General features: G+C 56.0%; 2 protein-coding genes across 2 annotated transcripts in view; one reads left to right on the plus strand and one right to left on the minus strand.

Annotated features, from left to right (window-relative positions):
- The first annotated feature begins 1514 nt into the window (after positions 1–1514).
- Positions 1515–8506, plus strand: Barhl1 (BarH like homeobox 1). Its single transcript, XM_021723439.3, has 3 exons — positions 1515–1980; positions 5770–5992; positions 7527–8506. The coding sequence occupies exons 1-3, from the start codon at positions 1515–1517 to the stop codon at positions 7819–7821; spliced, it is 984 nt and encodes a 327-aa protein (XP_021579114.1). The 3' UTR covers positions 7822–8506.
- Positions 8507–11049: 2543 nt separating this feature from the next.
- Positions 11050–14319, minus strand: part of Ddx31 (DEAD-box helicase 31) — a 60873-nt gene continuing 57603 nt past the window's right edge. The window contains exon 20 of the mRNA XM_078048522.1: positions 11050–12550. Coding sequence (XP_077904648.1) covers positions 12427–12550 — 124 coding nt within the window. The 3' untranslated portion in view covers positions 11050–12426. The remainder of the gene's footprint in view (positions 12551–14319) is intronic.

Below are 14319 nucleotides of genomic sequence, written 5' to 3' on the forward strand. Positions count from 1 at the left end.
CAGGATTTCTACGTTTTACCCTGTTGTTCCGGGCACGATGTTCCCAGGGTCTCCATCCTCGCCCCAGAGAAAAACCATCTTTCAGGTCACTCCCCGGGCAGACACTAGGCCTTCTCCACCCTCCCAGGACTGCAGGGCCCAAAGCAGCCAGAAGGAGAGGCTTGCAAATTGTCCTACACGGGAAACATCTAGAACCCAACAGAAAAGCCCTGAAAACAAAGTAAATTAAAATTTCTTCCTCGAACTAGGAAAGGGGTTCTCTGTGTCTTCACACGGACACACACACGCGCGCGTGCACACACACACACAGACACTTCTTTTTCCGCTGGGTTTAATACCTTTCTGTCCACTGGAGGAAGAAAAACGGGGGACAAAAATGATCTACTACAGAGCCACGGACAAGCAGCTGGAGTGACCTGGGAAGGGGTCGGGAACGCTTTAAAAACAGCACATCCCAATCCAGCGGCCGCGCAGCCACTGGGTCCTCCTCCCGCCAGCCGTGCCCCCCTCGGCTAATCGCCCTCATTAGGGGCTTCATCACTGGCCTAATGAAAGCAAACCGTGTGGAAATCGCCGGTAAACAGTTGGGTCTGTGCTGTAATTAATTCAGTGTCTCTTTTAATCAAACTGAAAAGGAATCGGGCAGGGGCTTGCGGAGCCGTGACATCACCCCCAAAATCGGCCAGAGCCAATCAGCGTCATCACTCCGGGGACACGTGGGCGAGTCTCGTTTAAAAAAAACACAACACAACGAAAAAAAAAGAGAGAATCAACAACAACAAAAAAAAACCCAGCCCCAAAGTAAAAGTGACACAAGTTCATTTTTTAAAGGAAGGGGGGGAGGCGACGGCGCGCACGGAGGACGGGCGGAGAGCTGCAGCCTCGGAGCCGAAAGTCGCTGTCCACGGTGCTGACGGGCCCCTGGAGCGGCGGAGCGCGGATAGAGGACCTCCCCGGCCAGGTGGAGCGTCATGAACTGCGGGCCGCCGCCGCCGCTATCCGCGGTGCTGACGCCGCCAGGTGCGCTCGGTTCCGCCGGCTGGTAGCGCAGCCCAGGCCCGCTGCTATCCGCGGTGCTGACCACGCTGCCCTCGGCCACCGCTTGCCTGGAGGACGCGTGCGGTTTGGATTTTTTAAAAGCCGTTCTTTATTTAGATTCCAACATCCTCGCCTGTCTTCTGTGCCACAGGGGCCCTCAGGCCGTCCTTCTCCCCCTTTGCTCTCCCCAACTTGGCGGCCCTCCTCCCATTCCTCTCTGACACTCCCACCACCCCCCCTCGGCTCGGCGGCTCGGCGCGATGCTGCAGAAGACGCGCTGAGCCCTTTTGGATCTAATGCGCACAGGAGGTTGGCCCCAAGCTCCAGCGCTCCCCCAAGGCTGAACTCTGTCCAAGGTGCCCGCAGGCTCCCTGCCCGCCTTCCCCATGCCAGCCCGCAGCTAGGGGCAGGGGCAGCGGCGGCTGGGGTTGGGGGTGGGTGGGGAGCTTTGGGGGAGGACAGGTCGCAGCTTGGCTATGGAAGGCTCCAATGGCTTTGGGATCGACTCCATTCTCTCCCACCGTGCGGGCAGCCCCGCCCTTCCCAAGGGGGACCCCTTGCTCGGGGACTGCCGCTCACCCTTGGAGCTGAGTCCACGCTCGGAGAGCAGCAGCGATTGCTCTTCACCAGCCTCGCCAGGAAGGGACTGTCTGGAGACGGGCACCCCGCGGCCTGGCGGGGCATCGGGCCCAGGTTTGGACTCCCACCTGCAGCCGGGGCAGCTCTCAGCCCCAGCCCAGTCGCGCACCGTCACCTCCTCCTTTCTGATCAGGGACATCCTTGCCGACTGCAAACCACTCGCGGCCTGTGCACCCTACTCTAGCAGCGGGCAGCCAGCAGCCCCTGAGCCTGGGGGCCGCCTTGTGGCCAAGGCCGGGGAGGACTTTAGAGACAAGCTGGACAAAAGTGGCAGCAACGCCTCATCAGACTCTGAGTATAAAGGTAAGAAAACAGGAGGCAAAACCTCGGGGGATGGTATATTTCTAAAATCTGTTATTTAGAACTTGAGGGTACACATGCAGAAACATGCACGCTCTCACCCCAGAGCTCCCCCAGGGACCTTGTGGAGCAGTTGGTTTTGCTTGAACCTTTTGGCCAGGCCCATGGTTGTATTTCTGAGCAACAAAGGGTCCAGGGGAAAGAGTGGGAGCTGGTGAGGGATATTGTGTGCCTGAGGACAGAGTTCCCAAAATGCACAAAATAAACTTTCTAAACTTGGAGTGGGACCACCAGTGGTGCCAATGGACAGCAGCAGGTCTCTGCCTGGTCAGTGGCTCTGTAAGAGGCCGCACAGCAAAGGGAGGCCGGAAGGGTGCTGTTTGTAGAAGCCAAAACCTGGCAGGAAAATTTTGGCTGGAGTTCTGGGTACAGTCAGGGTTTTCTGACTTTTAATCTGAATTTCACAATGAGAAGGGAAACATGGCTTTCCCTCCCACCGGGCCCAGTGCTACTGGCCCTGTGAGCCACGCAGAAGAACACACTTTCACTTCAAAGGAGAAATCGCACGGAGCTGGCCAGCGAGCTGGCGGCACAGGCTGGGAGGTTTGGTGGAGAGAGACGGACACCATACTACGCAGTGCTGTTTGGATTTTCGTGCTTTGAGCAATCCAGGTTGTAGCAAGACTCAGCGGCTCCTGCACCACGGCCCTGCTTCCCTCCTTAGGGCTGGTGCCCCTGCACTTGCCTTTTCACCCTGTGAATTTAAGTTGTTGTTCTTCTTCCCTTTTTGTTCCCTCTTAACAAGGGAGCTGAGATCAGGACTGAGGGGGAAAGGGGAAAGGAAGGGAGGACGGAAAGAAGAAAAAAGGGAAGACCAGAGGGAAGAAGGAAAAAATTTCTTAATTTGGTTTCTGATCCTCGGCTGCTACCTCAGCTTTACTGCCTGTTGGGGTCAGAGGTGTAAAGTTCTTTTTTGGAAGAAGTCAAGAAGCACAAGGTGAGAAGGAGAACCAGGGCTTTGGGGAGAGAGTTCTGTGTCTCCATCCTGCAGAAAACTAGGAGTTGGTCCAGGCTGCTCACAGCTCTGTCAGAACCCTGGAATTCTTTTCACAAGACAAAATTTCCCTATAAAGGCAGCTCCTTTATTGTCTCAGGGGTCTGCATTTCTTAGCTCCTATTTATATCAAGCCCTCAAAAAAATTTAGGAAGTCTCATTTTAACACAAAATATAAGAATTCATTTGGGAACAGACCCTGACTCCAAATTGAAAACCATCTAGGGGTCTTATTTCACACCCTATTTCTCTCCACTTCCTCATGTAAATGGCTGAAACCTCCTTCAGCTAGGCTGCACCAGTCATCCCTAGAAAACAGGCAGGTTAAACTAGAGCACTAAGGAAGAAATCCGGAGGCATGTTGGACCTTGGACCAGAGACCCTTGCTCCTCCCTTAGGGCCTGTTTAGAGAGGCAAAGAAAACTTGCCTTGGAGAAAGACAGGTGTGTGTGTTGGCGGGGAGGGGGGGTGGCGGTAGTGGTGAAATGTAATTTATAACATCCTGTTTATTTACAATTTGCAACAATCTCTACCACCATCACCCAGCTTTGTAGTTAGAGCAAGCAGCAAGAATCTCCAGCTTTGCTCGAACTTACAGTTTGGTTTGTGCTCCTTGCATGTTTTTGCCCCAATAAGAATTTTAGGAGAGGTTTAATTTAAGATAATTGGATATCAGTTTTCTTCTCCTGTCCCTAATGACATCTGATCAGGGAGGTGATGAGGGCTGGCTGTCTACATATCGCTTATATAGGTTTGGAGGAGCAGGGGTAGGTCTCCCCCACCCCTAGATACTGCCACCTTTGCATTTAAAAAGCCCTAGGGTGAAAAAGTGAGGAGGGCCGGGCGCAAAGGCTGTGCCTGGAATGTTTCCCCAGTGTGGGGACAACCTTTTCAGAGTTAGGAAGTTTGGCTCAGATGGACACATGGAGCCAGCTGTGGAAGACAGTCAGTGGGGCATGTAAGTGGTCACTTCCCCAGCCACTATCAATGCTGAGTCACTTCCTCCAAGGAGGGCAGGGGGAAAGGCCAGTCTCATCACAAGTTTCTAATACCAAAGGTTTCTCAGCCTAACATTGAATGAAGTTGAAGGGGGAGCCCAGCTTTGAAGTAAGGCATCCTTAACAGTAGTGATGGGAGTCAAGATGCAGGAGAAAACAAACCACATCTTTGCTCCAGGCAGGGAGAGGTTGCTGGAACATTGAGCTGTAGCTTCCAAACCTAAGTCTGGGAAGAGGAAGCCCCCTGGCTGGCTCTGCCCCCAGGCTGAAACAGAGCGGCCACCAAAGCCTGTGCTGGAGAGCTCTTGGAGTTTTAAAAACCCAGTAGCTGATCTGTTCTTCCTGAGTGGGGGATTTTCATAAATAGCCCAGGTCAGTAGGTTAAAAAGTAAGATTTCTGTAATATTGAGTTTGAGGTTTGGTTAATCCTTTCCCTAAACTTGTGTTAACTTTCTCAGCATGCACGAATCCAACTCATTTTTCCTCTCACCCTAACACAATCCCATCTCTGGCGATGGCCGTGTCTTCAAGAAGTCCAGCCTGCCAGGCAGGAACTGCCTGTGTCCATGGCAGAAAGCCTCACCCTCTCTTGCCAGGTTCCGCACCAGGTGCCGGCAGGCCAGTCGGGAAGCATTGCCTTTCTGGCTGAAAAGCTTCGCTCCCTAGTGGCTCAATTAACCGGATTATTGTTTCCTACAGAGAGAAATCAACTCGAATTCAGCTGAACCCTGACACTGCAAACGCCACACACAATGAAACTCACCATAAAAGAAAATTTTAAAAGGGGGGGGGAGCCCCAGCCCGCACCCTCAGTTTTGGAGAAGTGGCCTATTTAGTTTTACAGTCTCTTTAGGGGGACAAGGAGGGGCTGCGTCCTGCTTGTGGGATTAAGTGTGCGCTTTATGACAGTCAACCCCAAACGAAAGTAGGGGAAAAGGAAATGACCCAAGTCATTCTAGGTTCCATCTTTGGACCTCAGGAGCGGGGACCCCGGTGCTGTTCTGTCCCGACCGAGGGACTAACGAGATCTTCGCGCGGGTGTAGTGGGAGCCCCAGTGGGCAATGAAATGACAACGAAACCTAAGAAGCACAGACCTCGCTCGGTTCGCGCACCGGGGCAGACGGAGCGGTTTCTCTGGCAGATCCCGGCGCCGGCCTTGGGCCGAGCCCAAGTTCGTAGGACGCTAAGAGCCGAGAGAACTTTGACCCTAGATGGGTAGCCACACAGGGCCCGCGTGTGGTGCTTGTACAGTTATTTTATTCTTCAGGACAATGAACTGCCGCGGGGTGACAGGCTCTTGTCCCTCCACGCGGGATTCTCCCGAACCCCAGCTTTCAGCTCTCTCCCTTCCCCTCACCGACTGGCCGGGCGAATGCGGCCCCGATGCTGCGGAGCCCACCCTCAGAAACCCGGTGCCCTCCTCGGACGGGTCGGTGCGGCTCGCTCACTGTGGCTCCCTCCTGGGTCCAAGGAGCGCAGCGCAGGAGCGCGGCGGGGAGAAAGCGGCTCAGGGTTCCTTCTCCCCGGGGCCGCCCGCGGCTCTCAGCCTCCTGACGCTCCGGCCGGCGTCCCCCTCAGTCAGGGTTCATGCCCTGTTTCGGGGGCCGGGAGTCCCGGCTCCAAAGGCGGTGCTGCGGTCCCCACGCGCTTAGGTGCTGCGGGGCCATCGGTGTCCCAGGCCGCGTTTGCACAAGCACCACCAGCCGGCCGGCCGGCCTGACTCGCCACTGTCTCCGCAGTGAAGGAGGAGGGAGACCGCGAGATCTCCAGCTCTCGGGACAGTCCCCCAGTGCGCCTGAAAAAGCCACGCAAGGCGCGCACCGCCTTCACCGACCATCAGCTGGCGCAGCTGGAGCGCAGCTTCGAGCGGCAGAAGTACCTGAGCGTGCAGGACCGCATGGAGCTGGCCGCCTCGCTCAACCTCACCGACACGCAGGTCAAGACCTGGTACCAGAACCGCAGGTGAGGCTCCCTGCGGCGAGGGGCTGGGAAAGGTCCTTCCCTTGCAGATCCCGGAGGGGACCCAGATTCCACATTCTGGCTCTAAGGAGGGGCCCCCTGAGTCCCCTATTCTGTAAAAGCGAGGAAATTGAGGCCCTGAGGGGAGAAGACTTTGCCCCAGGTCCCACAGTGAGGGACAGAAAAGAGACTAGACTCAGAATCTCTATGAGCTCCAAGACCTGCCCTCACCAGAACCCCTGAGTTCTCCCAGTGGAAGCCCCAGGGCATGGAAGGGGTGTGGACTTTGATCCCCCCAGAGTCCTGCTGGAGAGGACCAGCAGGCAGCAGTCCTTGCCTGCTGTAGCCCTGCCTGTCCAGGCAGCTATGGCTGTGCATTTGCCGGGCTCTTTGGAACTCCCCAGTTTTCCCAGTCAGGAAAGGGTCTCCGGGGTAAACTGATTTTCCCCTAGCTCCTTGGGAGCATAGTGACTGGAATATTAGTGTTGGGGCACTGGTCTTGAATCAGTTTCCCAATCTTCCTCTAAATACATCTGCACACACACACACACTCACACACACACACACGCAACCCACAGTGACACACACCGACAAACAACTCACAGTCCTGTATACCCACAGTGGCTCACATACTTAGCAGAGGCAGGAATGGTGCTTTTTATAAACAAGCCTCAGAACACGCAGCCCCATTAATAATAAATATGATTACTGCTCCAGGCATCAATAATTAAGGCCCGTTGCAGTAATTACACAATTATGATGATGATGAATAATTTAGGGAGGGAGATGAGCTGGTGTGGCTGAGCCCACCTCAGAGGAACCCCGACTGATCTGCCCGGCCTCACCTGCAGGTGAGCCCTGGGCTCCCAGTCTGAATTTTCTAAACTACCCAGGTCCATAGCTTGCCCAGTCCAGTGACCTCCCAACTTCAGGGCCTTACTGGATGCAGAGTTAGCCCCCAGCCTCAAACCTGGGTGTTCAGGGATGGTATGCATATGGAGGTGTGGCAATTTGGCAGAGCCGATGGTGTATGTTGGGCCAGCCACCTTACAGTGGAGGTTTAACTCATGGGGCTTGCTTCCAGTGGTGGCCAGACCTCCACTGCCTCTGCTGCTGTCTCCTGAGTGATCTGACTTCATAAGGTCCTCCCAAGGGACACATATGATGGGGGGGGGGGGTGGTGGAAAGAGCCCTAGCCTGGAGCTCCAAGGGTTGTGATGAGGCAGGCGAGGTTATGGCCCAGTTTTGGGTGGGATAGCCTGGCTTAAAACATGGGCTTTGCCCTTCTCAGACCACCACAAAAACCACACCTCAGTTTTTTAATCTGCAAAATAGGGATAACAGCCGTGGAAGACCAGTGAAAGATTAAACGAAATGATGCCTGTAATGCATGTGAACAGTGTCCGGTGCTCCGTTGTTTATTAACAAATGGTGCCTCTGGCCTCCCTGCAGCTCTCTGGGCTAAGCATTCGGGAGGGGCAGGGGTGGGCGGCGCTCTCCTCCTGACCCCGCGGTACGCGTTTATTTCGGTCCCCAGGACTAAATGGAAGCGACAGACCGCCGTCGGGCTGGAGCTGCTGGCAGAGGCGGGCAATTACTCAGCGCTCCAGCGGATGTTCCCGTCGCCTTATTTCTACCCGCAGAGTCTGGTTTCCAACCTGGACCCTGGTGCCGCGCTCTACCTGTACCGCGGCCCCAGCGCGCCGCCTCCGGCCCTCCAGAGACCTCTGGTGCCCCGCATCCTCATCCACGGACTCCAGGGCGCCAGCGAGCCACCCCCGCCGCTGCCCCCGCTGGCCGGCGTCCTCCCGCGCGCCGCGCAGCCTCGGTGAGGCGCCCGCCCGCCCCCGGCCGCGCTCCATGGCCTCGGGCCACGCTCGGCGTCCGTCCCTTTCGCCCGCCTCATCGGGCGCTCGCTCCGCGACCCCCCGGGGCGGGGGCTGCCGGGCTCTCCGCGGCGCCCCACCCAGTGTCCCCGAAGGGTCAAATGCCAAGTCCACTGAGGCCCGGACCCAACTGCGGCTCCCTAGCCCCTCGGCGTCCTCTCTCCGGCGGCCCCACTTCTGCGCCACCGCCCGCCTCCAGCCCTCCCGCTCTGCCCGCTCCTCCAGGCGCCCCGTTCCCGCCCCCAGGAGCGGGCGGGGGTGACCCCCTGCCTCGCCCCCTCCCTCTGCCCTTCCCTGCTCGCCGGGGACCCTCTCCCCGCGCCCCTGCGGGCTCGGCGGGGCAGCGGCGCGCGGAGCTCCACCCGCTCAGGCTGCGGCGCCCAGGCCGCGGCTGCGCTGTACATACCGTGTGCAAAGTGTATATGAAGTTATTTATTCGTGACCCATGAGCCCGTGACCGTGTCCGTGAATCAGTGAGTCTGTGGCCTGTGCCCTCCCCTCTGGGTGGGGCAGGGAGGCCGAGGGCTCGCCCGCCGCCCCGGCCCCGCCTTCACCTCCAGCCCGGTCCCCGGGTCAGCCAGGCCTCGTGGGTTCTCTTTTTTAAATGTCGAAATAAACTTCTTACAAACGACCTGGCGCCTGTCCGCGCTCCCGTCCGTCGGCCCGCGCTGAGGCCCTCTCCCATTCCTTGGCAAGAACCGTTTGCCTCCCTGTCCCTCCCGTCCTCCAAAGGGAAGGGGTTTTCTCCCCCTTCTCTCCCCTGGCGCTGTGGTCGTGCACCGGGGACCGTGACTAGACTCGCGGGGCCTGGGCAGGGCTCTCCCCCAGCGACCTCAGTCTTCCCATCTCTATAATGAGGCAAGTCCGTTGCTCTCCGCCCCCCTTCCTCTCCATCTGTTCCCAGCCCGTCCTGGGGACTGGGAGGCGCGGGGCCGGCGGCGGCGGGGGTCAGCGCCCGGCCTCGCTCTCGGCTGCAGGCCGGGCTGCGGGCTGCGGTGCCCTGGCTGAGCCAACTCATCTGGCCGCGGCAAGGGCGCCGGCAGCTGGTGACCGGCCCGCCGGGCGTGGGGCCGACAGATGGACTCCGAAGCTGCTACCTCATCATCCCACCCTCCTCTGCCCGGCGACCGCGGCTCTGACGCTTGCGGGCGCCAAGGCGGCTCCCTGGCCTCTAGTGCCCGGTAGAACCCATCGGGCGGTATCCACGAAGCTGACATCTCATCGGTAAACCCCTTTCGCATCCTCCACTGTCCCCTTCACCCTGGGAGTAAGTTAGAATGAGACCCAGACGGGAGTCAAATCCCAGTGTCTAACCCAGGCCTGTCCCTTCCCATCACCCTGGCCTGTGGCTCCACGATCCCAGGGGAGGGAGGGGGCTTGAGTCCTCAGCCAGACTACAGGCCTCTAGATCACGTTCAAAGGGCCAAGGTCACCCCCTGAGACCTTCCTCTGAGGAAGGGGGCACAGGTGCTCCTCTCCCAGCAGCAAAATGGCCAAGGCTCGGAAGTTTGGGTGCCTAGGGAGCCAAAAGCACTCTGCCCACCACCCCTTTGCTGGTAGGATTGCTGGGGGAGGACTGAGAGATGGGGAGATGAGGGGCGTGTTCAGACTATAACCCCACAAACCAGACTCGGGGCTGTTACAGTTTCCTCCCTGGCCCCAGCCCCCACACACCCTGGTCTTTCTTTCCTGGGATGGTGAGGGTATTATTCTAATTTTGCAAAGTGCACAGCAGCTAATTAAGTCAAGGAGCCCCTCGGCTTTCAAGTTCTTTTGCATGTGAATGGGGGCTGGTAAATCCCCAGCTCTGGCTTTGGTGGGGGGTGAGGGGGGACTGTCCCCAACTCAGGGTTAATGAAGTGGGAAAGGAGTCTCTCATAGCCTCCTGCAAACAAAACCCCCCATGCAACAAACCCTGCCCAAATCCTACATGGATTGACTTAAACCCAGGGGATAAGTGCTTTAAATTAATCTCATTGAATAAGAATGAGACCAAACAAAACTCTTTAAAATCATATTAAAAATCTATCAAAGGACAACTTGCACCGGTGTGCTTTTCATTTTGTGGAAGTGGAGGAGGCAGACTGGAGCAACCACCCTTACATTTACACAGCCGCAGTGTAAATCACAGACACGTTCTCAACTATGTAATTGTCCTTGTACCTCAGAGGCGATTTCATATCTTACATTAATGAAGAACAAGGCTTCCCTACAAGTTTATAATTACAATATCTTAAATTGTCCTGCATTTCCCATCTGTAATAATAACCTCACAACCTTAGCTGTAAGGTGGGCTTCTGCTTTCCTCCATTTAGAAGGCCAAATTGGTTTCCCTGTTCCCAGCCCTGGGGGTGGGTAAGCCTTCATTTAAAGGTGGGGGAGGACCCCCAGCAGAGGAACAACAGGGGGTCGTGAGAAGTTGCCTTTCCTGCCTTCCACCAGAGCCTCTCCCGGGACCCTGGAGCAACAGGGCAGGGCGACAGCTGCCAGTTTAGATGCCCACTGGCCCTCTGGCAGTTTGGGGATTGCCAGAGAATCTAAACTGCCTACCCCTATGGGCCCTGCCCTGGCTCCCCAGTGGAGGAACAGGTAAGAGGGGTGAGCGGTCCCTCCTGCCGGCGTGCTGAACTGAGACCTGCCTCGGGAGGCCCTGTCTAGGCCCCTTTCTCCCACAACTCCCCTCCTTTCCCCTGGAGTGAGGGAAATGAAAAAAATCAAAGGAGCCCACTGGGCTTTGTCCACGGTCCTCTGCCAGCCTTCAGTAGCCTGCTTGCATTGCATCTGCAGGCTTAGTCGCTCACCAAGGGCTATGTGCCCTTCAGTGCATGGGAACGGGGCCTTCAGAAGGTGGGCTGCGACTAGCGCTGCAAACAGGGAGATGTTCTGGATTCCAAAAAGGCTTTCTTCTGCCAGCCCACAGGGAGAAAAGTTTTAAGGTCATAGCATTACAGTAAATGTCCAAATTCTCTGACTCTAACATGGCAACCAGGCTTAAGTCATAAATGGGTAAGTTTGGGAAATTAGAAAAAGAGGAACAATTAAAAATACACACAAAATTAGAACTTGTGCAGTGCAATTAGGCTAAATCTTTGCCTAATTGATGCCTGAAATGTATAATCTGTCAGGAGATTTATCTTAGGGTTATTTGAATTTAGACAATATTAACTCTAAATCTGCTAAATCCATGTTTCTTTATTAGGAGGGTGGTAATATGTTGATTTTATTTAGAAGCACACAACACAACATCTCTAGTGAGGCACCCTCACCTGATACTTAGTGAATTAGATATTTGAATTAAAGTCACCACAGTTTGAGAAGTTCTGACAGTGCTTCTGGAGGACTGAAAGACTCTGCAAGTCCCCCTGGACAGAAGGTGTGCTGGGGGCTCACACTGGTGGTCCGGACCACACGTGGCATCCTGTTCTCACAGCTGGGTCTCAGCCGTGAAAAGCTGGTTCCTCCAGTTCTTGTCCAAACCATGTGAAACACACCTACTGCTGCGACCAGCCAGGAGGTGGTGAGGGGCCCTTCTTGCCACCGTCTCCCAGTTCTCCTGGAGCTGCGGGGTCACTGAAGTGCTGCCTCACTCTGTCCTGGGAAAGCCAAGGAGGGTCGGGCCACAGTGCAGAGCAAGCGCAAGGAACAGGCGGAGGCCTGAGTGGGGCCTGGCTCCCGGCTGTCTCTTGTGAAGCCCTCTCATGTCCAGATCTTACATTTATTGGGAAATCAATACGCTCCAGGGGTCCTCTTTCAAACCTCCCAGAGACACAATAGTGGGGGGCAGCTAAGGTCTGGGTCACAAGACAAAGACCCCAAACCTTTCTTGAAGGCAAGATGGGATTTGATGGGAAGAAAAGCCCAGGCCTTTTGACTTGAAAGGCAAGTAATAACAAGGCAACAGAGAGCCGGCCAGCCTCCGAGAGTTTTCCCTGCGCAGGAAGGGAAGTCCACACACCAGGCGACACTGTGGCGACAGAGGAGGGGCAGAAGGCCCACCATTGTTTGTATTTTGACCCAGACTTTATGGTTCTTCATTAAAAAAAGCATTTGAACATAAAGAAAATAACTACTTGACAAATACTTTTTTGTACAAACTCAAGTCCAGTTTTTAACCATTTCACATCATTCATGCCAACACCAGCATGGGCAGGGCAGAGGTTAGGGTTAGGGCAGGGCAGAGGTCAAGCTGTGAAGCTTCTTTGGACAAGGCCACGGGGTGGGCGAGGGGAGGGTGCCATCACCGCAGACCGCGCTGGTGCTGGGCGTCCGGCACGGAGGAGCACCTGTAAGACCTCTCTTCTGCCGTCACTTGACTAGTGGACCTGCTGGCTGCCCCTCCCCACTCACTCCATCGTGGCTCCTCTGCCAAGGGGTCAGGGCTGGCCCTGACGTCTGAGTCCTGGGGTCTGGGTGTCCAGGGAGAGGTGCCTCCTCTGATGAGAACAGGCCTCAGAGCCACTCGGAGGCATAGTCCCAGGGAGGAGAGGAAGTGCTGCTGTCCTCAGTTGTCTCCGGGTTTTCTGGGTCCAGGGTAGTTCTGTTTTCCCTTGGCTACAGGTTTCCTGATGGCTTCGCCTTCTGGCCTCCTCTCGAAGCCTCCAGGCCACTTGCATATTCAGAGCGCAGGACCTGGGCGAGATGGTGTGTGCTCTGGGTCTTCTTGCGAAGGCCGGGCCTGGAAGACAGGGGCAGCAGAGGGAAAGAAACTTTAGTATGCTTTCCTCCTGTTTGGAAAGAGGCTGGCGCAGCTGGCCCTGAGACGGAAGCTGACATTTCTGTATTAATAGAAGTGCAATCCCTTCAATGTGCTTGTTTTGATATTCTATGCACCGGAAGATTAGATACGGCGCTGACAGATTTTCATAATGGTGCAAAATATCATGGCATTTTTAAAAGTGAGGCTTTGTTCTGTGTTGTTTTTATGAGAAAAAAAAAAAAACTCTACATCCTCAAACTCTGATGGTAAATGAGGCGTGTGATATAGCAGTCTGCCAAAGGATCAGAAAACCTACCAGAAGACTCAACAACACAAAGCCATGAGACCTGTCGGTGTTCTAGTGACCTTGACACCAGGCCCTCTAGGACAGGAACTTGACAGGCCCACCTGTCCTGCTGGGTCCAATAGGAAGGCGGGTGTCAATCACGGATGTCCATTGCTGCCAGAAGATTCTTAAAATCGTTTCTAACCTTGAGAGGGTGGGCTCAGGGTGCAGTCTGGCCAGCACCTGTGTGGAGCCTTCCCAGAGGGGTAAGTCCTAATCCACACTAACAGCTGAAAGCCATTTCAGATGCTGAACTGTGCTCAAGACAGCAGTCTCACAGCTGATCAGAGCAGAGGAAGAAATCCCTGGAAGTTCAACGACACACAGAAGAATGGTTATGAAAACTGCAGAGCAGAGTGCTTCCCGCAGAACAAGAGCAACGTGCCCCTGAGCCTGCGCCAGCAGCCAGGCCGAGCAGTGTCCTGACAGCGTGTCCACGGCACTCACCAAGGGCAGCTGACACGTGCCATTGTTTTGTTTGCTGTAATAATCAGAGGATGAAATTGATTGAAATTGTGGTCAAAATAAATTAAATAGGATTCCCCTGAAACCCAAGAATTTGAAACAAGACCAACACTACACTATTAACCTGATGCAGGACGGGTGGCGTGGTGTGTGTGCTGGTGCCCACCCTGCAGGTGCTGCTCTTCACTGCGACATGGGGGAGGAGGCGGCCACCTGTGCTGGGAGAAAGCCTGGGGCCAGGTGTGATCAGGAGGCAATGCTGAGGGGCCAGCAAAGAGGAGACAGGCAGCAAGTACTCCCTGCTGTGCACGTCCCCTCCCACAGTCTCACTCCATGGCAAGGACACTGTTACCCTCACTTCTCAGGTGAGGACAGGAAGACTCAAGGAGGGGAATCTGTGAAGACCAACGGTCAGCAGACCCAGAGGCTGACGTGGATGCAGAGCCCATGTACGCTTTTCCCACCAGGCTGGCCTTGCGGGCCCAAGAGTGGCAATGACGAGGTTCTGAGGTGGGGAGTCCTCAGTGGTTTGGAAGGGCTGCTGCAGTGAGGGAGCGGGGCAGGAGCCAGTGACTGCGGAGTGGAGGAGAGCAGGACAGGGGACAAGGGGCCCGGGCTCTGCACCTCAGTTCCCTCATCTGAAGAGCGGGGACACTGAGGACGGAGCTCGCAAGGTCTAAGAGGACTAAGCAGGCAAGTGCTGGCTCCTGACTGGCAGACAGACCACAGCCAAGCAGGGCCGCGAGCACTGGGCCAGGCGCTTCTGAGCGCTCCCCACCTGCTTCATCTGTCTGCACCCAACGCCCTCGGTCCCTGCGGAGGTCCAGCCCTCTGTCCCTGAGGAGGTCCGGCTGCGAAGGCCCAGGCGTGGCTGGGAGCGCAGACAGGCCCTGCTGCGGAGCACACGCCCTGCTCCCAGCTGAAGCTGCCACCTCTT

Source organism: Ictidomys tridecemlineatus, chromosome 4, assembly GCF_052094955.1.
Source record: "Ictidomys tridecemlineatus isolate mIctTri1 chromosome 4, mIctTri1.hap1, whole genome shotgun sequence".
Taxonomy (NCBI): domain Eukaryota; kingdom Metazoa; phylum Chordata; class Mammalia; order Rodentia; family Sciuridae; genus Ictidomys; species Ictidomys tridecemlineatus.

Coding starts and splice junctions, on each gene's coding strand:
- Barhl1 (XM_021723439.3), top strand. CDS start 1,515: ATGGAAGGCTCCAATGGCTTTGGGATCGACTCCATTCTCTCCCACCGT. Junction 1,981..5,769: donor ATCAGACTCTGAGTATAAAG/GTAAGAAAACAG, acceptor CTGTCTCCGCAG/TGAAGGAGGAGGGAGACCGC. Junction 5,993..7,526: donor ACCTGGTACCAGAACCGCAG/GTGAGGCTCCCT, acceptor TTCGGTCCCCAG/GACTAAATGGAAGCGACAGA.